This window comes from Acanthisitta chloris, unplaced genomic scaffold (assembly GCF_000695815.1).
Source record: "Acanthisitta chloris isolate BGI_N310 unplaced genomic scaffold, ASM69581v1 scaffold6319, whole genome shotgun sequence".
Lineage (NCBI taxonomy): Eukaryota > Metazoa > Chordata > Aves > Passeriformes > Acanthisittidae > Acanthisitta > Acanthisitta chloris.
The window spans coordinates 125531-151037 of NW_008690733.1; the positions used below are offsets into that span (position 1 = coordinate 125531).

The window sequence follows — 25507 nt, forward strand, 5'->3', positions numbered from 1 at the left end:
AAAAACAATGAGTGGAAACATGCAGCTAGACCCAGAAAAAAAAAAAATCCGCCTACAGACTTATTGCTAGGGAAAGTGAGCCAGAGCTACAAGTCAGTAATGTCAACCACACTGGACAGGGGTTCTGGTCTATGGAAGAGGATAGAATTTAGCTGCAGTAAACTGACCACAGCCCAAAAAGATATTTATAATTATTCCATTATCTAAGCTAGATAAATTAGGAATTTTAATAGCTCATTTTCCTTCCACCAAAACACAGACTAGTGCTTAGCTCTGGTAAAAACAACCCTATCCCTCAACTCTTGTTTCCTAACTTGCAAATACTGAAATTTAATTTTGGTTTAAACCAATTTAAAAAACACTTATCATACATCAATTGAATATTTTTGTATTAAAAACCAGGGATGTCCTTACAGTGAACGTTCTCCTCTGAGTGCACACAAGGAAGCATATTGCAATTAATTATCAAACTTTGTGACCATCCTATTCACAAAGTGTTTACATCAATTCTTTTTCTTTCAGTTACACTTTGGTAGTATTAAACTATCTGCAGCTAATACTTTAAAATAAAGCAGTTTTACCAAGCAATGCAAGAGGAAATAAAAACATCAAGCAGGGACCAGGCAAATCAGTGCTTTCATCTAAAATGTGTGAATCCTTCAAGCAGGAAAACCAATTATCAGATAAAAATAGATCTGCACACTGCCAGGATGGCTTCAAGCTCACTGAGGGCTTGAACAAGCACTGACCAAAAAAAACTCCAAAAAGAACAGACACACACACACAGTGGCAGAAGACTTTATATAAAGTTAGGAATGCATACACTTGGAAGAGGTTGCCAATGCTCTCTGGTAGGCAGCAGCAGGCAGTAACAGTGAGATGAAAAAGCACAAATATGAAAACAAATCCTTTAAACAAAGTAACATTTCCCTCATATCTCAAACACAAGAGAAGTTTTCAAAGAACGCCCAGCATTCATGGCATCCAATGTTAAAAAGGCCTCTCCTGTGCAAAGCAAAGGCAGTTTCTGCTCCTTGTCTTCACAGACAGAACTGAAACCTAGATTCAAATATGCACCAACACAGAGAATCAAAACCAGAAACTGCATTAAAAGATTTCCAGAAGGCAGAGGATGAAGACTTAGGCTATTAAGGGAACATCTTGGATTCGGAGGTGGGTCTGGACAGGATTTAATCTGGGGACACATATGTACAACTGGCTAATAAAAAGAAAACTATCAATGTAATGAAACTTAAGACTCAAGGTCATGTAAAACTATACACTCATTAAGAGAAACAAACCAGTAACACCAAATCAGCTCTGGATTTCTTTTACACTTAGAATAACATCTTGGCATTCACATTTACAATATTGAATTTATTCTCATTTTTGTTACTAATGTTTACACTGTAAGTGGTAAAACCTAAAAATTGGCTTCAGTATGGAACAAATTTAGTTGTGTAAATAACAGTGTATATTTCTGGAGAGACTTAGAAAGTTAATATATTAAATCTTTTTGTAACCTCCATTTATAATTGTCTCTTCTGCTCTGAAATACAACCACAGACATTGAGATCAACATATGGAGAGGTTCTCTAGTTATATCAGCTTTTCTTAAAACCCTGCACATCCTCTGCCAATGTGCAACCATGTAATCCTCATAGTCCTGCTCCCTAGTTTTGCTACAGACATGGGTAGTGCTTCACCTCTAACATCATTAGTCATTAACTTGTATTTTCTTACTGTAAGCTGGACTTTAATGATACTGTATTTCAATAGCTTTGTTGGGCATTAAAACTTCACTTTTTGCTGAGATAAAAAAAAGAAAATTTCACTTGTTTCATTTTCATAAATTCCAGCTGTCTAAAACAAGATCTAGAGACACCACCAAGTCCTACACCCTGTATTGACACATTTGCTTCTCCCCTTCCCTCTAATAAATCTACTGAACCCCTTTCAAACCAGATTAGACACTGCTGATATTGAATGCATGAAAAGGTAACACACATTCAATACATGCTGGTCTTCAAATTATACACACATTCCTTTTAAGCCACTTTAACCATGTCTCAGACATATTTGGTCTTTACGAAGTTGCTGAAATATTTCATACAATGAACATACTGTCACTCTTTTAATCCAGAAAGCTAGTGCCAAACAAAAATGTGAGGGATGGAGGATTACTGTTCTTTGTGCCACGTATTTATATTCAGACTGGTTTTACTTCTAAGAAAAACAGAACCAAATTTCCTATTTATAGTCAGAAAACGTAAAAAATCAAAAATCAAAAATCAATATTTGCAATCAGACTAATCTAAGAATTTTAAGAATTCTCACTCTTAGAGTATACTAAAACATATGCATAATTCGCCTTGAGCTAAGTCTAAGAGAAGTGGCATCAACAACAATAAAGCAGAATCCAAATGAGCCACCCTTGGATCGATCAGCTCCAGAGACGATTCCGCAGCTGCTACAGCAACAGGCAGAAGAACCAGCCAAAAGACCAGAAAAGAAGCCAAAAAAAGAGGTCAAGGCTTGGGAGCCAGAACTTGGCATCTGGGTCTTACAGCTGTCAGGGACACTTAAGAGAGAAGCCACTGTTGTCTTCAGTTTTTGGAAACAGTTGGGAAACAGGAAGAGGAAAAAAAACCACAACAGAAAACAAATCTATCTACAACTATTAAGAGTCAATTTAGTGTGGAAATGCGATACATGCTACCATTTGTTCTGCCACTGCATTGTGATACCAAGGCACTACACCAAATGAGAAAAGTATTATCTGCACAGAAACACAGTTCTGTAGTGGTGTGGAAAGTTAGACTTCCAAAGAGATGGTTTCTTCTGGAAAAGAAACATCAGTGAACAAGATGGAAATGAAAAAACTGACAACTCCTGGGGTTCTGTGTTTCAAAATACAATTTTTGCCTCAATTTTTTTCTTAAAAGGGGATATCCTGTCAAACTTTCCTTTAAACTCCCCATTGTGTACTTATTACCCACACCAGCAAGAGCTCCAAAACATAAGCAACGGTTTTGTTCCTAAGTTGTATGCACTTTTTATTTAAAAAAAAAAAAAAGCCCAAACCAACCACAATTTATTGACACGTTACTGGTAAAACATGAAGTTCCACTGTCTACACTAGGAGTCCATAGTTACTACTGACAGACACAAAACTCAAAATGGCAACTGCACATTTTAAGGCTCATTAAACAGACTTTGCAGGATCTCTGAACAAAAGAACACAATCCGATCAAGAACTCTAGTTTTGAAAAAAATTATTTTGAGTGCATATGCACGGAAAAATCCAAAGTTAGTAGTAGTTTTAGGGAAAGCTGTCTCCACAGATTCTCTGCTGACAAGCCAAGCAACTGCCAAAAAATGTTTCAAAACAAAAGAGAGACTCTTGCAAAGTGCCAAAAGAGATGTTATATTCTGACATTACAACTCAGGCTTTATGAAAAGGAAAGAGAGGACACTTGTACTGGGATTCTCATTGGCACTTTGAGCGAGGCACATTCCGTACTAAGCGGATTCCCAAGGAAATACCGTGCAGGCTAGTGCGGACTGCAAAAATGAAGAAATGTTCAGCTGTGACGAAAAGCAAAAGAAACGCAGAAACCAAGACAATGCAACTAATGTCAAAAAAATGCATGGCTCTGTCACAGAAGTGCTTTAAGCGGAGGTCAAGTGAACAACAAACCTCTTAAAGCACAAAATTTGATGGGATACTTTTCTCACTCCCAATCATCCTCTATGTCTAGCTGTAGATTGAGATGCAATATCTTATTTCATTTTCTGAGTTTAGAATAACTAGCTAGTTCATCATATTCTTAACTTTGTAGTCTGATACCCATCTTCCGAACGTCACACTCCAAACACAGAGCCTCCTGTGTTTGTCTTGGCCCGTGGGAAGCCCCGGAAAGCTGTCTCCAGGCACTCTCCTCCAGCACACTCCTCACCGCTGTACAAAGAAGCCCTCTAGCGGCAACTCTACCGCCAAACCCACCACAGTCAGACTTTCTGCGCACCTACCTCCTCTCCCGGACCAAAGTCTTACTCTCCTAATACCTCCTAACTAAAGCTGGGCCACTAGTGGCCTATCTACAACCTCTTTTGAAAGCTGTTCGTTGAAGATGACAAGCTTACTCTACCGTGAGCATGAGTGCATGGCTTGGCTACTGAATCCAGGGATAAAAACCAAAATAATCAACACAGAATAGGACTGTCAACAAAGGTCCAAAGCTAATTTAGCATAATGTCACAGAATTCTCCAGATATTATGATTTTTAAGATGTATGCTAATACAGAGATAATGAACTCCCACCACACACCAGCACATAATTAAACCCTTTGATTCCCAGAATCATACCTGAATATGTGTTCTTTCCATTCTAAGCTATTGCATTTCCTAAGTATATCTATTCTCTGCTTTTAAATACTAGTCAGTGAACTGCTAACAGAAACATTACTAACTCTGACCTCTGTTTGTGACAGTGATTTGCGTTACGATTGGCAAAATGTTGCCAAAGCATCAGATACTTCATCTGCAGCAACTCTGCTTCAAACACTGCCAGACGTAACACTGTCAAATGCTCCCAAATATTATGCTGCCATTTCTTAACAGAAGACTAGCACACTATCTGGGTTTAAAGTAAAATAGCCATATGATAGATCAGCGAGCATGGGCAAAAACCTCCCATCCACGTACTTCTCTTACTTTAACACAGCAATGCAGCAAATTGTTATGACATGAACAGGGGTCCACAGGGACAGCCATTCTGTATTGGCACATATTTCCACATACTCAGCAGTTTGAATGAAACAGAATTATCTGGTGTTTGGCCAGATCAGAGCTTACACTATATTTTTAATGACTCAAGAGTTCACTGACAGTACCATGCTGTATCTGCAATCTCACCTGCTGTGATAATGAAGGAGACTATGCTGGCAGAGGTCACTAATCACCTTCCACAATACACTGCTTACTTAAGAACACCTCAGACTTCTTTTCTATTCTAAGTAGATATGGGCTTAGGAAACCATGGCACACCACCAGCTCACAGAACAAACCCCTACCTTTAGTCACTGGGACAAACCTGCAGCCCATCAGGTAGAATTCAAAATTAAGTGCCAACAAAACTCTATCAACACATAAAACATCTAACCTTTTGGCCTGCATGACCTTTATGTGCATGACCTATCATGCATATGTTTTAAGATAGACATACCCATACCTTGATCTAATGCTAATGGTTATAATTCAGAGAATCGTGGCAGAGGATGAATAACACATTTTGCCATAATTTGTTGGATAGCTAGAAACTAATTTGTAAAAATGAATTTATATTTCTGAAATTCCTTCCAAGACCATTCACAAATGCAACCACAGTGCAGAAATACATAAACCTGAAATGTGGGTTCAGAAGCAAAAATAAGAGTAAATGCAAGTACTCTGACAAGACTGACAGTAGTTGTGTCGCTCTCAAAACACTCTGAATCAAGTAACTGAATAGGGAAACACACAACTAACTGGAAGAGAAAAGCCCTCCAAAAGTAATTGTCAGCAACTATCAAACTAGAAGGACTATTCTGTGGGGGCCTACAAAGACCTGTGATGGGTCAAATCCCAGTTCAATAGTTTCACTGACAATTCTGGAGACTGAACAGGAAAATCTCCTTAAGAATTGCCCATGTGATATGAAGCAAGGAGAAATCCAAGTGCTCTGAAGGGCAGGATTAGAGCTAAGCAATCCTGAAAAACTGAAGAAATAGTTCTAACGAACAAGATAACATAGCTACACATTAAAAATGTGGAGAACTAAATCAGAAAAAAAAGAAAGATTCAGCGCAAGGTTAATGCACAAAAAACGTGCTCAAAAAAGAGCATCACATAAAACACAGGATGTACCTGAACCTCTTTTATACTCAGAGGTATATGCACTTGTAGCTGGTTTCAGGTATCATTTAAAAAGTAAAGACAATCCTGGTAAGAACAAAGTGAAATATTTTTTAAAAATTGACCTGTGAGGAATAGCTGAAAGTGGTTTACAAAGTAGAAGACAGGAACATCACAGAGTTGGGAAGTCATCATGAAAGAAACAGTGACCAACTATTTTTCTGCACTACGATTACTAGTCAGCTTAACACTTGGGAGATTTTGGTTAAAAGCTTTCTAACTACAAGGAAAGAGTTCATGAATGTGTTACTTTGGAAGGCTGAAAATCCTCATGCCAGCAACCTCACATATCCTGGGGCTGGTGAAGATTGCACGATCCTGGTTCAGAGCAGGGAGAGAAAAGTTATATAAGCTAAACTTAAGGCAGGATCAATAAAACACTTTGAATCTTCACTCCCCAGTCAGCTAGACTGGCAGAGCTGTTAGTCTGTACTGCAGCTCCTCCACTTTCAAACAGTCACCCATGTTTTCTCCTGATGAAAAATGGGGTAAACAGGAGCAGAGAGAGAATGATGCACATTTAAACCCCATCCTGACAAAGTCAAGCTTTGTCTGAGGTACACACTGAAACATCAGGTAGCCCTCAGGCTCTCCACAGTTTCGACACTGGCTTTCTAGATGTAGCTAAATTCTGTAATATAAAGCACATTAGAAAGGTACATACAACAAAGGGACAGTTTATACCTATAAATGGTAGAAGGCAGAAAGAAACTAACATGAATTTATCTCTAAGCCATGACTTTCTGCCAAAATACTTAAGTTATCATCACATGTTATAAAATGTATGCACATGCACAAGAACACTTTTGCACCAGCAGAAATGCATCAGTATAATTATACCAAGGCAATGTCTCGAGGCAAGGCACCACCAGAAAATGACAAGGCAGGAGGTGTCTTTTGTTGGAAATAGTCAGCAAAATTGTAGGTCTTCCCCAAAACTTTCAAAAGAATCCACAATGCAGCTTTTTCCATATCAGCCACAATTACTTTGTGGGATCAAAAGAAGCATCTGTCTCTTTGTATGGCTTCCAAGACTATATCCTATTGCTCACTAGATCTCTGCAGCTCAGATGTCTTCAGAGAGGCTGAGCGAAGCAAGATGCAGGTGCCATTATTAATACAACATGACATTACAAAGGAAACTGGATTCCCTCCCACCCCCCACCTTTTTGTTCAGAGTTTCTATTAGAAAGGCATTATCTTGCATTTAGCTTCCCTAGTTGAAATTTGATGCATATATCATACAGCTGTATATACTCTTACAGTTCAGCTTGAGAAGACATTTTACAACACACAGCTTTTGATCCATTGCTGTACAAATTCTTTTGTATTTAAACTGCACAACTATAAATACTACAGATCTCAAAGTTTAATCTACATGGGAAGGAAGAGCAAGTTGCCATTACTGCTATTCATTCCACCTTCAGGAACACTTAGGGAAGCAGAGAAGGAGACATGAAAAACAGTCTTAAAACCTAGTGTATTTGGAACTTCTCATTTTAAAGATTTATACCCGAATAAAATACTGTAACAGAGCATCCATATAAGGAGGTGTACCCCTAACATTTCCTCTTCAGTAACTGTTACTCGTATCTTCTCTAGCTAGTTGAGGTCTTAACACAACCATCACAGCACCTGAAGTTGCTTGGAAAGCCTGAGCAACTTGCAAGATTCATAAAACCAGGACAACAAAATGATATAAAGCTCAACCTATATTCAGCAAATTCAGAACTTGCAATTCCAGTCACACTGATACAAAGACCATTGCAGTTGGCAAAGAATTGCAGACTCAATACCACCTAGGAAATTACCAGTTATGTTTTGTGCTACATGTAGTACCAAAATAATCCAAACTAACGTCCCAATGAGGCAGACCTACTCATTCCTTCAGACATATCCCAAGTCAGTTTTATTTGCCCATGACAGGACCTTCCAAGTACAGGGATGACCAGTTCATGAAACTATTAGTACCAGTGTCACTTTTCCACCTGCTGTCTCCTTGGGGAGGAATATGGCCACATTCTATTCTCACTACCAGCTGTGCTTCTGACTCATAAAGAACAGCCTGCAGTCAGAATTCCAAAGTCATTTTAGTCTTCTGTAATTAAAGGGAGTGAAACAGAAACAGGAGCACAGACAGAACACTCTACAGTCTGGATTGTGGGCTCCTTATTCACATGTAAGGAGTTCACCCTCAAATCCTCCCTATATACGTTTTATGCTTATTTAAAAAAAAAGTAATATACTTTCCCAGAACTATTTTTTGAACTGGCATCAAAACCACGGGAAAGATGCCATGCTAATACCCATTATACTTGTCCTGCTTGCTCCTTTGTTCCAAAAATTGCACAGGAAGTATAACAGGACAATCAAAGGCAACCGGTGTTAGAATAAACTAATACTTCAATTTTTTTTTATCATACTACAAGTTCCATTAATAATTTGTCTGCTGCAAATTACTCCTCATATACTTTTGTTTAAACAAAGCCTATTAGAAGCTAGAACAAGAAAGTACATGAATTCAGTAACTTTATTTGCTAAGGTATAACAGTAAAAATGTAAACATCTCCTTTATCAAACTTTATTTCCATTTCACTGGATTCTAAAACAAGTTTCTCTCAGAATTTTCAATGTTTATGAGCTTCAGAAAAAACAGAGATGCAGATAAACTATCAAAAACTATATTTCAAGTTTAATAAAAGATACCCTTATATTTGATATTGGTTTGTTTGAAATCCCTATACCAGGTGCACATACACTCACCTTTTATTTTACAACAAATCCTCTGACTAAAACTAACCTTGATCAAACATATTATGGTTTATGAATTCTCAGCAGCTTCTAACTGTACCTCCTTTGTATTATTCATTGTAGAGATTTAGCCCATTATAGGCATGCATTAGAAATCTCCCATGACTTCAAAAGGACTGTTTGAGGCATTAGACTAGAAAGCAGGAGCATAGCAGGCAGCTTGCACACTGCCACAGTAAATGAAAAATCCCTTTGAAAATTACACATCATTCCACTAATTTCTTCTGATCAGAAGAGTGAAAATCTGGATTGACACTTCCTTCCAGTGTAAGATAAAAAGTCAGTGCAAAAATGAAGTACTTAAGCCCCACTTCTTTTCACATTTAATTTCTAGCATGACTCATGATCATCTTCAGCCTGTGTTTAATAAAATGCTTTCACAGAGACTATTAAAAGACCCAAGAAACCTCTCTACTACAGCCTTTCAATCCAGTACTGCATTTTCTGGCACAATATGAGTTCCAAAATCAGCTTTTATGTAAGTGTGCCAGGTGGTTCTCCGCACTGAAAAAAAACAAAACAAAGCAAACAAACAAAAAGCTAACTTTTTTTACTACTTTATAAATGCAGATTTTAAAAAGCATGTGATGCTTTGGAGCCTTTTTTTTTAAGAGGGCCAGGAAGGTAAAAACTATAGCAACAAATTCAGTTCATTTTTAAATAAAGGACCATACAACTCATGCTGCAAGTTTCTAATAACTGACTACTAACTACATTTATAATACTGAGTGGGTATGTAACAAAGTCAACAACATGAGTACCAAAGTTGCTCCAGAAGCTTTAACACTCCAAACCAGAGTGTTAAAAAGTTATGAAGAAATTTAATAAAAGGAAATTACTCTGTAATTTTATAACTAGAAAACATGTGACCAACAATATTACATCATTAAGACTCTTTCTGAAAAGAGGTGCTTATATCTGATCAACAATACAGAGGCTGCAACACAAGTATGACTGGCTGTCTCCTGCTATGTGGAGACAGCCTTACTGATCCCCTGTTCCCATCTCTTTTCCAATTGCAGTTGCAAACCACACATTTCCTACCTCACCTGCTCAGAGAGCAACTCATTTTCACCTTCAATCATTTGAGGATACAAATGACAAAGTGTATTTATCCTCCAATGCTGCACGCAGTTTAAAAACCAAACAAACCAACCACAGCATACCAGACAAAGAAATGATATTAAACCTCAGAGACGGGAAGAACATCACAGTCCCTAAAAAGGAAGGCTCCTAGTAAGAGCAATACAAAGAAACACTACTGCAAATTGCATCAGAGATGTATGGATATATGATATATGAACCCCATAGCTCTACCTATTCTCTAGGAAAAGCCATTATTCAGGCTTGTACTGCCAGCTATGGATAGCACGTTTGCAGAGAATTACTTAAATAATTTAACAGAATAAACTAATACATTATTTACAAAACAAAACAATTCAGCTTCATGAAATACTAAGCCAGTCTTGAAATGGTTGTGAAGCAAGAAGGCTTTGAATGTTCATACTCTGTCTTGTCATTAAACAATTACTAATCTTAATCAAGTGGAAAGTAAACAATTAATATTAATAGGTATTAACTTGGCTTTTGTCTGGCCGTTCAACTTCCAACTGCCAGCAAGGAAGTGTACATCCTGATCAGACTTGAGCTGGAAATATTTACACATTAAAGGAAACTTCTTTGCGGGAAATATTAAGTTAAGTGGGTTTTAAAGAGATCTGAAAGTCTGATTCTTATAAAGTTCTTTAAAATGTCTTGTAATTGTCTCCAAAGATCTGTTCTCTATTCATCTTTCCTTTTGAAGTCTTGTCATTTTGGCATCTCTGCACAATCCCAGAAGAAACAGAAAACATATTCTTACTTGGTCTTTTCCTGCTGTTCCTTCAGGTTGACACTTCTGAAAGCACTTATTAGCACAGCTGAGAAATATGCTCTCTTCCTAAGGTATTTCCCACATCCAACCTTCCTGACATAAGCATGGTTTCAAAATACAGCAGTATGCACCAGATAATGTTAATTTATGAGGACTGGCACAATCTCTGAAGGCACAACTGTTTCTGCTTCTTATTGAAGGGATCCCAACATGACCCTTCTTGAGAGTTCAGGACATCCAACTAACTAGCACCTTTGCAGCTCCCTGTTCCTACCACCACCTGGCTGACAGCAAGAAGAGAGTATTCCCTTTTTACTATCATTGTTTCTACTAAGACACCTCCTAAGTTTTCTTTCACAGTGAGGGCTTCCTGTGCCACCAACTTCTTAACCTTCACTATAATGTCACACCTATACTGGCAGAATCCAATTTACAGTTAACAATCCTCCTTACACAGACAACAGAAAAAGAACAGAGAAAAGATAGAAAAATCTAGAGTAGAACCAACCGACACAATAATTACTTATGAAGCTAAGAGTAGATTAACATTTGTTGCTTAACTAGCTTTCTATTACAAAAAAAATCAAGTTCTTTTGAATAAGTGGGTATGCCATTGTATAAAAGCACTGCACACTTGCACATGCAGGTCTGGCCAGATCATCTGCAGTCATGACACAGGTTACACTGCAAATCACCAGACCCTGAGAAATAATTTTGAGGAAGCATGACTACACAGTTGGCTGTGCTAATTTACTCTTCCCTTGGCCTCTGCTGCAGAAAGAATCCTGGCCTATATAGACCCCTGATCTGACCTAGCTCAGCCATTCCTCGGTACATAGTCCTAGTTCAATTAGATCAAAAAGTTCTGTTAGAAAACAAGTAAAGCTGTATATCATACACCAAGTCTGACCTTAGCAACCAAGGCATGTATTTATTTAAAGATAAAAATCACATTCTGAATTGTGTCACCCTAGGAGGAGGAATACAAATTACTGTCAAAATACAATGCGCCAGTTGGCGTAGACACAGTAGTAAAATATATCAACAGATTTCAATTATCAGGGTTGAAAAACCTGATGCAATACATTAGTTTCTTGCTGTCCTACACATTAGTACACATGCCCACATATTTAATACACTTCAGTGTTTGTGCATGGTTTGAACAGCACAGTTCATTCATCAGTGTGATTAATTTTCAACTTCAAACATAGCAAATTGAGACTCTGAAAAAGGAAGAATTTGAGAAAAGAACAGAAAAAGAGGAACAAAAGAAGATGACTCACAAATAGAGAAATGCATAAATACTGTTTTAAGCTCTGAGACTTTCAAAAAGCCATTGGGCTATTTAAGGATAGAAGTTAACGTGTGTTTTCATTTCTATACTAGCAGAAAGCTAAGGAAAACAACTTGCTCAGATCTTCAGATTTTTGTGTGTTTCTTTTCATTGTGACAAGCTTTTGGCATGAAGCTTTACTATTCAGAGTGACCAAAAAATCTACACTAAATCAGAATGACTATCTCAAAAGAACCAGTAGATGGCAATAAAAAGATCTGTGATAAATTTTGATTTTGGAAATAAACATCATCAGTATTAGCGTACAACCAGCAAAATTGTCATTTCTTTTTAACCTCACTGATACAGCTCCTTGAGGCTTCTTGAAGTAGCAAGCATTTATAAAATTTTATACAGAAAAACCCATAAATCTTCCGCCCATCTGAAAGGTGAAAACTCTCGCTGAGGTGAGAAAAAAAACCAACTGAGAACAATCTGTTCCCCTGTTACTCAGAAGAATAACATATCTCAAAGCTCTCTTAACTTTATATTCAAACTAAACTACAATTTCACGAAGCTTTTGCAAGTACAATGTGTATAAAATGCACAGGTATCTGAGTTAAATTTTACTGCTAAAATGTTGTCAAACAGTAAAACAAAGAATCAGCAAAATTTGTTAAGTCTTTATACTTTGTCTTTATGTAAGTCTTTATGGCTTTAGAAGCTTCCATCAAGTGTTGCACCAAGGCTATTCAGCAACTACGAGTAATTTTTGCCAGGGTTTCAGCTTGAAATTAAAATATCAAACTAATTTCATGTCCCTCAATTGCAATTCTAGAAATAAACCAAATTGCAGTGGCTTACCTATCTAGCATAGAATATAAAAAACAAATTACTGTTTCGTATGATATTGAAAATAAAACCCATATGCATTAGACTTTTAAAGGAGGGCTCAGACATAATTTCTTATGTATATGTATACATATTATGCAAATGCTTGCAGCTGAGGTAGAGGTATTCTAGAACAGAAACAATATGTTAATTGAAATCACTGGTTGTTTGAATTAACCTCTTTTAACATTCAGAATTAGTATTGCTGCAGAATTACTTCATATATGTATACATCAGTGAACCAAATAATTACACAATTTACATAAAGTGCATTTTTCCATTTATTTTTCTGTATTTTCCCATGTTTATCACAAGTGCAAGCACAGATAGGTCTTGGCTAGGATATCTGTTTCACTGAAACAAAATACCTGATGAATAAAATTGCCAAGTATTTTCCCAAAAATGAACCATAAAGCTGTCACTAAGATTTGTACCTTATCATGAAGCATTCCAGAAAAAGAGCCTTATATATACCTCCCTAATTAATATTTACTCATTATAACTAGATTAACTTTTATATACATTCAATTATTAGAAAAGTTTAATCCATACATCAAATATTTACCAATAAGTACTACACCTTATATTTATACCTCAAAACTGCCAAACTACTTGGGTTATAATGAAGCACCCTCATCTAGTAATATGCATGCATGTCAGTATGGAAAAAACACTGCCACAGAAAAGTTAGCACATGGAAAGACAGAAACCTCAAGCCTGTTGCCAAAAAAACTCAGCAGTAACAAAGTTAGAGTTGTACAATGCCCCCAGAAATTATTTTCTCTCATTAAAGAGCAAATATATTGAAGACAAAGAATACACACTGCAATTAGCAGAAAGATATAAGGGGTTAAGCCCACACGAAAAGCACTTGTTTTTTTACAACTAGCACTGGCAACTTGGAAAGCAGACACTGAAACCTTGGAGGCAGCCTATTGGAGGGTCACATACAAAGGTGTATGAAAACAAGTTGAAAAAACTGGGTTGGCTACGCTTAGAAGAGAGAACGCTCAGGAGGGTGAGTAGGATCTAATCCCAGTCTTCCAATGCCTAACAGGTAGATTTTGAGAAGACAGAAGTATCCTCTTCAAGAGAATGCACAGCAAAGGGACAAGAGGTTATAAGCCTCAAGTTGCACCAGGGAATTTTTTTCCTTGCCTTAGGAAAAAAAAACAATTCTTTGCCATGAGAACAACAGAACAGGCTGCCCAGAGAAGTGGTGGACTTTCCTTCACTGGAAGTATGCAAGTCTTAGGTTAGCTTGCCAAGGACATGGACAACATAATCCAGGGTTCTGCTTTCAACAGAAGGGTGGGCTAATCTCCAGCAGTCCCTTCTAACCTACACTGCTGTCTGATTCCATGTGTGAAACTCTGCAGCTACCACATTTTACATTAGTACCAGTCACAAACACAGAAATAATTTAGGAAAAAAAGTTGCTTTATAAACAGCTATTCTGCTTCAACTTTTGCTCTTTTATAACTCCATTAGTGTCACTGGATTTATAGACGTGTGTATAGCCTATTTTCCTGCATTTTTTCCCAGTTTCTTTACTATGTAAAGTTGGCCAATACGTAAGTCTATATTTAGCATATCTGCCAAATCCCAAACTTCTCAGTTCTACATGAATAAAGCTATTTGCTCCACACATGTGGAATGCTATACCATGCAGGACCATGTCTCACTTCCACCATGCCAGAACGGAGCCATGTATGCCACTGCCAAGAAATAAGCCAACTAGTACTGTTTTGTAAAAAAACAAAAATTACTCAACTTTATTGGAAAAAAAACAGATTGCATTGAAATCTGAGGCAAAACATTTAATAATTTTGTTAAAATGAAAAAAGAAAATTATTTTGATGTAACAGCCACCAAAATTTGCTTTTTTTCCTCAGGAAGTCAAAAGACTTTTGACTGTACTCAGAATGCGATGTTTACTTTTACTAATTTCCAAGTTTATCTAGAATGCAAAATATGATGATGCCTAGAACTAGATGATAAATATACCTTGTCATCTACTAGAATCCAAACTGTTTGGCTGTGGTAGTGTCTCCCAGTTTCTTTGGCACATCATTTCAGAAATAACTCTCAAGCTTACTGTTGAGCTGACTGAGTGTTGGGGCCATTAAGAGTGCTCAGCAGATGCTCAAAAAGCTTCTACTGCACACCAGTAGGCCTTTGTTGTAGGAATGCACTTAATAAAATGGAACTCTAGAGAAATGCAAATGTACCAGGCAACTCTGAACCACCTTGATTTTGGATGAGCTTTATTAACTAGCTATGATTCAGACATTCCAGCCTTTGATAAATGGACTGCCAGCTCCTCCTCACCCAGAAAAATGAAGCTTTAGAATGGATTTCTTCCCTTATTCCACTCCATACTTCTTACAGAACTGACTTTTCAATATAGGCTTTTCTATAATGCTTATGAAGATCTATTTCAAATGCTTATGAGAACACCATGAAATTAAACGGACGCAGCCCAATTGTTTAAGACATGTTTACTGCAAATACTTCAGTCATGTCCTTATGCAAAGGTCCTCATTTTCATCTATACCAGAGGTGATTACAGTCTTCCCAAAACTGTAGATTGTAAAGTCATATTTTATACTACAGCTAATAAGAGGGACTTCAATTATTACTTAGTGTTTCCAAGCTAATCCCCAAATGCCTCAATATGGCATAGAACATCCAGGCTAAGTGCACTTCTGCAAAAACGCTTTCCATTAGTTTACTACACTAGAGTCTTGGATACATAAGTTAATTCTGGAGAGTAGGGTATATTCATATACCCTACATATAAGCTGTACTTTGCAGCTATTGCTTTAAAATACCCCCACTGATGTACTGTTAAAATCACTACTAAGAGTTGTACATACATCTGAATTCTTGAACTCGGCTTCCAGAGTAGTCCCTAAACTGATTTAATTAGCATTCTTTGAATTTATGAGAGTATACATTAAAAAGAAGCAGTCATCAGGAACAAAACTCTTTGTCAACAACTTTCAAATAAAAATCAAAAAGCACTGCAGAATGAAGGTTACACTTCGTTAGAACTCACTCTCCCAACTATTCACCAAATTTCTTCCAAGTAATTTCCTCTTTTCTTTGTTCAAATCAGTGCAAGAAGTCAGAAGTGATTGGGAACGCTTTCACACAAGCACAGACACGTGCTTGGAATGTCCTACTTTGCACCTGTGGTTCATGCCAGAAGTATGTGCCTACGGTAAAGTCTGAGTAACTAAAAACACTATGGGATATAACTACTTTAAAATTATGTTACTAAGGACTTACTGCTTCCTGCTTTAAGGATATTCATCTATTTCTTTTTGTTTGAAAACTGTACTGGTTGGACTCAGTTATCATCCATCCATAAGTAAAAAGAGGGGTTTCATCATTCTGCTCCTAGTTCAAATCATGTTGCCATGGAAGCAGATGTTGAATTGATGAAAATAGGTCAACTGTTCAAAAAAAATCACTGGTTTAATACTTTGAAAAATACTATTATTTTAATTCTTGTTCTTATTTTGAATTTGTTCATATTTAATTCTGCACTTCTCTAATGAGCATTTACTTCACTCATACAATACATATTCCCACTAAAAATGCAGACAGTAGTAGAGTTAGTGTTGTTAATGAAAAAAAAAAATATTTTGCATAAATCTGTAGGGGTTGGGTACAGAATGCTTACAAGACTACCACACACGTTCTTCATCGCTTCTATAGTGAGTGATATTAAATGTTGCTGCATAAACTGTTTCCATTTGAAGAGTATTGGCATTGTTATTAAAAAGCACCAATATTGTTTGAAATGAAATTAAAATAAATCAGGACACTGCTGATACCTATGCTTGGCTTTGGCAGGAGCAGAGATTTTTCTGTTTAGCTTTGCATTGGATATAAAAATATTCAACTGGCGCCTCAATTATTTAAAACTGATAAAAATATTTAAAGACAGCTAGGATTTAATTAGGTTACCCCATCAATAGAACACGTGAAAACATGCACAGCCAACTAAAAGAAATCTTCCTTAACATTTCTGCACTGCCTGCCAAGCTGCTGTCAAAATAGCATAAACACACCGTAAAATGCTCATCTTCACCTGCAGCAAACACCAGAAAGTTAAATAACTCACCCGTGTCGTGTTTCGGATTCTCTACTAGGTGACCCAGACCAGTTTTCTATCAAAGCCCTGACATATCCAAATTTTTTCCTATCCTGACACTGATATACTTTAGATGCACCAGGTTTGTCCTAGAGGTTTAATGCGCTATATTCTGTTCCTGGATTTTTCTTTACAACTGAAATGCAGAGTTTCATAAATAAAGTGAAGGTGCATGGGAATATTGCCAATACATGAGATTTGTGCTCTTTTCATAGTTCAGAGATCTTCCTGTAGATTAACTAATACCTAAAGGAGAATGGCTCAGTGGTGCAGAAATCCCACAAATTAAATCCAGCACAAATGTACTACAGCACTACTGCATGTCTTCCAGAGAGTTTCTTCTGCGCTGGTCCCTAGTGAACTGGGTCAGACAGCTTCTCCCCGATCAATTCCCTAATCTGGTTCATCATGCACCAGACAAAAGAAAGTCCCAGTGTAACAGATAAGATGGGAACAAATATCCAGGAAGCAGAAGCAAAACCAGCCTCATCTCTTTAAGCTGCCATAAATCTACGCTGCTGCTGTTCATAGTCCCACAGTGTCTAGCAATCCTCCCTTCTTTCCACCTTTCACAATTGGTGTTTTAACCTGAATATATAAAGCAGAACCTCTGATCAAAAAGAAAAAATTCTCAATGTGAGCACGTTTAACTGTCAACACCACTGAAACTATCTTCAATGGAAGGAGAACTCATGTTTGCTGCGTTCATTTTCATACAATAAAATTTCTTAATAAAATTTGCTTCACTTGGGAGAACTCTCTTGGACTCCAGAAAGTTCATAACTTGTGTCACAAAACTTTTTGCAATATTGTACAACCTGAGTTGTCTCTCTCTTAAAATAACTAAAACAAACATACAAACAGAAAGCCAAACCACACTGGTGAAGTTGTTAAATATAATTTAAAATGTAGTGGAAGACTGTCCTTATGGAAACTGCAAAAGTATTGCATTTCACATTGAATAGTTTTGGAACTGTTCATAACCAACATTACAAAAACATCACATGGATTGTTATGATGCAGAAACATACTATAATACTCCTATGATGGTTTGATCTTTGTGTTTTCTCAGACAATAAATACTTTGTAATAATACAAAAACAGCCACCAAAAAAAAAAAATAAAATCAGACCAGCATACTTAAAAGTCTCAAGCATATCAGGCAGTTGTGACTAAAACTGTTTTTTAAATATACCTTTTCTGACCAGTGCATTATGGCTTGGTTTGTTGTTTGTTTGGGGATTTTTTATTTTATTGAGAGGAAGAGAAAACTTGACTGTAACTTTTCCTCTCCTCTGGATCATCCAGCATCCAACAGGCCTTCCATACAATGTTAATTATAGATTAATGGTCTCTGCCAAAGTTGTTTCTTTGTGTAATACAACATTTCCCCCTCTCCTTCCCACAGTCCTAATTTACCTTTTCTCTCCAAACTTTCTTCCTTTTGTTTTCTGAATCTCCTTTTCCACAGCATTTATAGATAATTTGAGATGCAATGTTAAAAGGAAATTCCAAGAGCTACCTAATTAGCATGCTGCAATTCCTGTCACCTAAATAATATAAGAGAATTTGAATTCAGAGACCAACATACTGCTATTCTCCCTCTGGTCTACGAAGAAAGAGAGGTCTGCCTAGAGGTCACACAGCCAGCTTACATTCAAACAGATAAGAGGAGAATACACATCAAGCAAAGGCAAAACCAGCCCCATCTCTTTAAGCTGCCATAAATCCTTACTGCTTACATTTAGTCATATAGTTTTCATAATATGATCTCTCTAGATATGTTGTCCAGTAATGAACTATATAATTAATCTAGCAAATTAGTTTTATATTAAAATACATCACTAAGGTTAATGGAAATGTTCACACATGCATAATAGAACAGCACATCAGGCTGCTTGTAGACTCAAACTTCAGCAAACCAGTTGACATGATTCATATTTAGAGTTAACTCTGCAAACCTGAAGGTTTGGAAAATAAAACTCAAAGCAAGCTCATAATTCATTACATGACATTTAACACCTGTAAAAAGAACAACCAAGAAATATGTGCTCCTGAGGCACCTCTGTAAGAAGATGCACTTTAATAACTACACATACACAACCCAGACTTTTTCCCACAAGAAAAGCAATCCAGGCCCTAAAAGCTAAAATAGCATAATGCTGAAAGTCAAAGCAAGGCAACATAAGAAAGCCCTGAAGGAAAGATATATCTTTCTTCAGAGCAAAGTCCTGCAATCTCAGTTATGTAAAATGCCCACAGTCATCCCTCGTTGTCTGAAAAGGAATGACACTCAAGTGCTTACTACATAGAATTAGGAAAAGATTAAACCCAAACACTGTTACAATCACTAATATTTGCAGTCATCATACACAGTTGTTTCAGTTAAGCCTTACAGGATACATCCATAAAGATTATGGATGAAGCCTTTTTAAGATATGCTGGGGTCACAAACCAAGCAGCAAAATACCCAGTTCAAAAAAAACATGATTATTTTGCTTCTTAAAATAGCACTACTAAATAACTTGGAAAACATGAAGCAATAAATACACAGTATCTTGGGAATGCATGGGAAAGTATGGCAACAGCATTCACAGTACACGAAAACACAGAAAAGAAAGCAAGAACTTGAAACACTTCTTCGATAGGGAAACCTTCATTCCTTTTTAATATGAGGGGTAGGGGAAAGTCTACTTTCTGCTATCACTTCCACACCTGTTCATGTTATTTGCTAAAACATGCATTGTTTGAAGGCAGACTTACCTCTACCAATGCCACAGTCAGAACAAGGTCCATTTTTGAGTCCGGGAAAATGGCATCCACTTGTGGAGACATTCCAATCAGTATGCAGTTCGTAACAACTGATATTACACTCATAGTTTCAAAAGCCAACTGAAATGAAACACAAATATATTTACAGTTATGACCATTACTTCTACTTTACCAGACCCCAGATTGCTCTGGACAGTATCTCTCTCTTCATTAAATCCTCAGAAGATCCATTAGTTTAATTTTTTATTTTCCCTCATCTTTTGAATTCTATGACTTAAGGCTTGTTTGCCAAGCTGTCTGTCCAGATTTCATGAGCTTGGCAGGCAAAGACAAGACCACAACAAGGTTTGAAATATAACAAAGATCATCTGGAAACCCTGAATGTTGCTTTGATTTTATTTCTCTATATGCATGCATGTGCATTTGCTATGAAGTTAAACAGTATTCTTTCACAATCCCATAGCACTGCAAAGACCTTGAGAAGCTATTTAGAGACCGCTGACATTCAAGATGGAGGTAATGCCAGGTCATCTCCTGAAAAATTTAAAATCTTTATGATTCGTAACCTGAACACATAAAAGATTATGTACTCATCTACAGTTGTACTACTAAGCATAAATTTATTCAAGGAAAAAGAAAAAAAGCAAAATACCTAGACGAACTAATAGTCCTAACACTGTTTCTGAAGGTTTTGCCTGAATGTTAAGTAGTAGGAAAATGTAGGGATGGTTCAGAATGCCTTCTTTTAAATCACAGTTAGACAAGATGAAATTTGTTGAATGATTTACATTTAAACACATGCAATTGTACAAGTCTAAGAAGTTCTTGCCTACAGAGCTCCCACAAAATGTCTGAAAATATTAATACAGTTTAACAATTACATTTGCAATATAATGGTTACCTATTCCAAGGTCCTGTCTGGAATGAGAAAGACTGACATTGAATTGGAGCAACTGTCACAATGAATTAGCAGAAGTAACTTTCTCCTTGACAACAAGCTAGTGACTCAGCTCACCTGATAAAATAATTCCAATATTCCTTTAACAGATATCTTTCAGTCAATGCCCTAATTTCCCACATGAAACAGATGACTTGAAAATCTAGCTATCATTTTTAGTTCACAAAGCAAATTCATTTCTACTATTAGTTAAAAAATGACACCATAAAAAAAAAAAAACCCAAAAAAAACCTGTACCATTTGTGTGAGAATTTTTCAGTCTACCCCTTGATTGAAACAAACTATTCCAGCAAGACCAAATGTTGTTAATATACCAGCAGCTATGCTTCTGACTTATGACCACAGCCTGAATATTCTGGTGGCCACACCACTGGTCAATGCAGCTATGTCACCATGATGCTGGCAGCATAGATTTAGACTGAAAAATACATCCAATGTTAAAATGCAACCAGATTATAATCCACACATTTTAACAGTATATTCACAGAATCACAGAATATCCTGAGTTGGAAGGGAACCACGAGGATCACCAAGTCCAACTCTTGGCCCTGCCCATGAGATCTGCAAGAATCACACCATGTACCTGAAAGCATTGTCCAAATGCTTTCTGAACTCTGTTAATCATTAAAAGACTTCTCCTATAAGTCAAATCCATTAATATCTTTGCATGTGTCTAATGAACACTGCATAGAATACTTGGTTTGCATGTTTTTACAGTATGTTTTACTTGAGGTTTCATGATTTAATTTCTCATCTCTCATTTGTTTCATTTGATAACATTTACAACCCCTCCAAATTAAACAATACATTAGTTCATTGTGCCCTTTGTCTCCATTACATATCACTAGAAAATTGTTAAATAAAACTAGGATATGGCTCATCCCCTAGAAAGGTCCCCCAGTGAAGTTCACACCTCCTATCAAGCCACTGCTGTTACAGAATGCTAAAGTCTCTGAATCCTTAACCCAGTTCTACCAGCATGAAATTATTTAGATAGACTACAGTGTTCAGGCTGTGCAGAAAGTTCCAGCTCCTGCTCACAGATCCAAGTTATTTTAAAATTAGTCAGCTTGAATACCAGCAATCACAAAGGCACAAGCCAAGCATGGCTTAGGAATCCAGAACTTACCTATTCCTCCATTTTTCTGAAGCCCTTGCTGAGCTCTATACTTCCAAGATTGCATCAGATGTTGCTATTTCTAAAATACATTAGCTATAAACAGTGTCAGGCAGTATCTGGAAGCTTGCTGCAGTTGCAACAGGAGTACAATACATACATATACAAGAACTAAAGGAAGGATTTGGTTTCTTTTCAAAGGCAACTGAAAGACGTGGTCTCCCTTAAAAATCACTTGGATATAGAGTTGGATAGATACTGTTCTAGGGCATTGAAGAGAACAAACTATCTACTAACTTTTAAAGCAGCTGATGGATCAAACACACAGCTAATATACAATTGTTGAAACTCTTTTGCAACAAATGAATAGAAAAAAAAGACACAAAAATTACCTGCCAAACACCAATGTTTGCTGTGGGTTCTGCAAATGGACGCTTGTACACTCTGCACATCTTTAAGGCATCAGAGTATATCTCTGTGACGTTGTTTAACACTGCAAAGACAGCTGCCAATGGATAAACACATGAGAAAAGACTCACATAGCCAAACTGTAAGAACAACTCCAGGTAATCATCAAAAGTACCCTGAAAGAGCAAAATAGGAACAACTTTAAGCCACAAAAAAACATATGAAAAAACACAGAAATAACAATACAGTTGTAAACACATTTCCTCATCCAAAACCAGTTGTTTGGGAATGATTGCTGATAGAAAACAACAGTAAAAATCCCTATCTAGTTGATTTGGAATTCCTCAATTACTCAAAACTTCTTACATGGAGAGGCCAAGGTTTTTCCTTTTGCCTAATGCATTTTCTGCAAGTCACACTTTTTATCCTTATTACACAAATCACAGAATAATCAGAGCTGGAAGGGACCACTGAGGATCACCTAGTCCAACTCCTGGCCCTGCACAGGACATCTCCAAGAATCACACCATGTGCCTGAGAATATTGTCCAAATGTTTCTTGAACTCTGTCAGGCTTGGTGCTGTGACCACTTCCCTGGGGAGACTGCTCCAGTGCCCAACCACCCTCTGGGTGAAGAACCATTTTCTAATATCCAGCCTAAACCTCTTCTGATGCAATTTCAGACCATTCCCTCAGGTACTGTCACTGGTTGCCAGAAAGAAGAGGTCAGTGCCTGCCCCTCCACTTTTTTTCGTAAGAAAGTCATATACAGCAGTGAGGTCTCTCCTCAGTCTCCTCTTCTCTAGGCTGAACAGATGAAGTGACCTCAGCCACTCCTCATATGGCTTCCCCTCAAGGCCCTTCACCATCTTTGTTGCCCTCCTTTGGATGCTCTCTAATAGCTTTATATCTTTCTTAAATTGTGGTGCCTAAAACTGCACACGATATTCAAGGTGAGGCTGCATCAGTGCAGAGCAGATCAGAGCAGGACAATCACCTGCCTTGACCAGCTGGCAATGCCTTGCCTGATGCACCCCAGGACACAGGACAGTCCCACCTGGCTGTCAGAGCACACTGCTGGCTCATATTCAACTTGCCATTGACAAGGACCCCTGGGTCCCTTCCCTCAGTACTGCCTTCCAGCATCTCATCCCCCAGCCTGTCTGTACAGTATAAACACATTCATCCTATTCAAGTTCCCGACTATCTCAGTGAAACAGTAAGAGAAGGAAGAGTGGGGAACAGGAAAACAGCACCATGCATTTAAACTGTCAGAACATTTCTCTTAAGAGCATTGTAGCATTAAAAGTCCTAGTATTTCAGACTGTTCATGAGAGGCTAAACCAGAAAGGTAGGCTGGTAGATAGGCAGCTCTTTTCTGGTATTTCTGCTTGTTTATTTCCAAATGGGTAGGTCAGAGTCAGTGGCCCACTTGGAGGCTGAAATGGCACAATACAGCACTGACATGTGAAAGGAATGATTAATTGCCTGATCTTTGAACTAAGAATGTGGGTACTTAAATGTTGATTAAGTATTCACATGTAGGTTTATTATATATTTGCATATTGTTTTAATACTATTAATAATAGTTTTCTGTGATTGCAGTAATTATTTATGAAAGAACCGAACCAACAGCTTTTAAGGAAAAAGCATTCACTGAACACAGGATGGTGAAATAGCACAAACAAGTTAAACTGGGATCCAGCTATCTTCTATTTACACTGACCCACATATTGTCCTCTGTCTCTGAACTTATATCATAAACACTTGACAGCAACTGAGATTATTCCAGGAACCACATAAAATTGGTTTTGGCTCCATGCATTAGATATATTTCTTGACTCTTTTTTGCCCATTACAGCTGTTAAACTGCCTGCTCTCTCCAGCACTCAGTGCCTTTCTCCCTAGCAAACAGAGAGAGGCAGTAGAAGCCTGCAAGCTCAGAAATCAACATGGGGTGCTCCCTTGTTACATTTTTCACTTGAACTCATTTTTCAGTCGCACAGTATAACTGTGTCTGGCAAACCAATCTGCAGGCCAGACCACGCAGAGCTACCTAACTTTTAAAGCTACCAGGATTTTTCCTCGGAAACATTTTGTACAAACTATGAATTTTACTAAGGTCTTCCTTAGGGGCATTTGTGCAGGAGCACTCACTGGAGCAGCAGCCATATATCTGTTCCTGCTATCACTTTCTCAGGCAACTATTGCAAGCAGAGAGCAATGCTTCCCTTTGTGCTCCTCCTTCTGGTAACTCCACAGTATTCCCACTGCTTCCTCACACCTTTCTTCTCATTGCCTTGCCCAGTACCTACTGACTCCTAGAACAGCAGAGTGTGAAAACAAACTAAGTATTTATTTTACTCCTACTCAATCTATAAAAATGTGTATAGGAAAACAGGAGTCTGATACGATGCTAAACAAATTTCTAACTGTGCCATCGTCAGCCACAAGATCAGCATATGAACTACAGCATCAAGGAAACAAAACCAACAAAGACATCCACTGAGAAAATGAACCAGAGAAGCAGAAATTATAAAAATAGTGTAACAAATTCTTGCAGAATGTTTTTGCATCTTATACAGGGTTAAGGGCTGGAGATTTGAAAAGTGAGAGAGAAAGGGGACAAACAAAATAGAGGATTACATGTTGAAGAGTATGTGAAGGAAGGAAAGAAAACAAAAGAAAAGAGCCTGAACACAGAATTCTGTCAAGAATCCCGCTAAACTCCTCAGTTACTAAACATAGTCAAATGCCTCCCCCTTGTGACAGTTTTAATTTTAGAAATATTCTTGCCTGCTGACATCTCACTGCTTGCAAACAAGTCAGTGGTCTAATACCCTGTATTCACAAGTGCAGCACGATTATAACCTTTAGAGTGAATATAAGATTAAGGCCTTGAATACACAGTACCTTGAACTGAAACTGGGGCTAGCAGTGGGCACATGCAAGGCAAAGTCCTAAGTCTACTTCTTGGGTCGCCGTGGAAAGCTATTCAGGACACAAGGGTACAACAGGTGCAGATTCATTTGATCTGCCTCTGCACAAGAAGCACTGGGCAATGTGACTCAAAGACACCACACTGGCTTTGATTGTGCCAGCTGAGAACCATAAGTCAGCTCAGGTCTAAGAGGCAGAGCTTATTTGGTCAGGCAGAGTAAGGCCTGATGCTGGCAAACACTTTTGGAGTTGTGCTGGCCAATGTGCAGGCACAGTGCTGGATATACTAGTTTGGACTCTAACTCGGGGATCTCGGCTGTGTTCTCTATTGCAAGATAGACAT

At 37.6% G+C, this 25507-nt stretch overlaps 1 protein-coding gene across 1 annotated transcript in view; it reads right to left on the reverse strand.

The window, feature by feature from the left end:
• The window catches only part of ANO10 (anoctamin 10), a 127307-nt gene that overhangs the window by 84742 nt on the left and 17058 nt on the right, over positions 1-25507 (reverse strand). The window contains exons 10-11 of the mRNA XM_009081925.1: positions 22209-22400; positions 19733-19861 (exon numbers count right to left, since the gene is read on the reverse strand). Coding sequence (XP_009080173.1) covers positions 19733-19861; positions 22209-22400 — 321 coding nt within the window. The remainder of the gene's footprint in view (positions 1-19732; positions 19862-22208; positions 22401-25507) is intronic.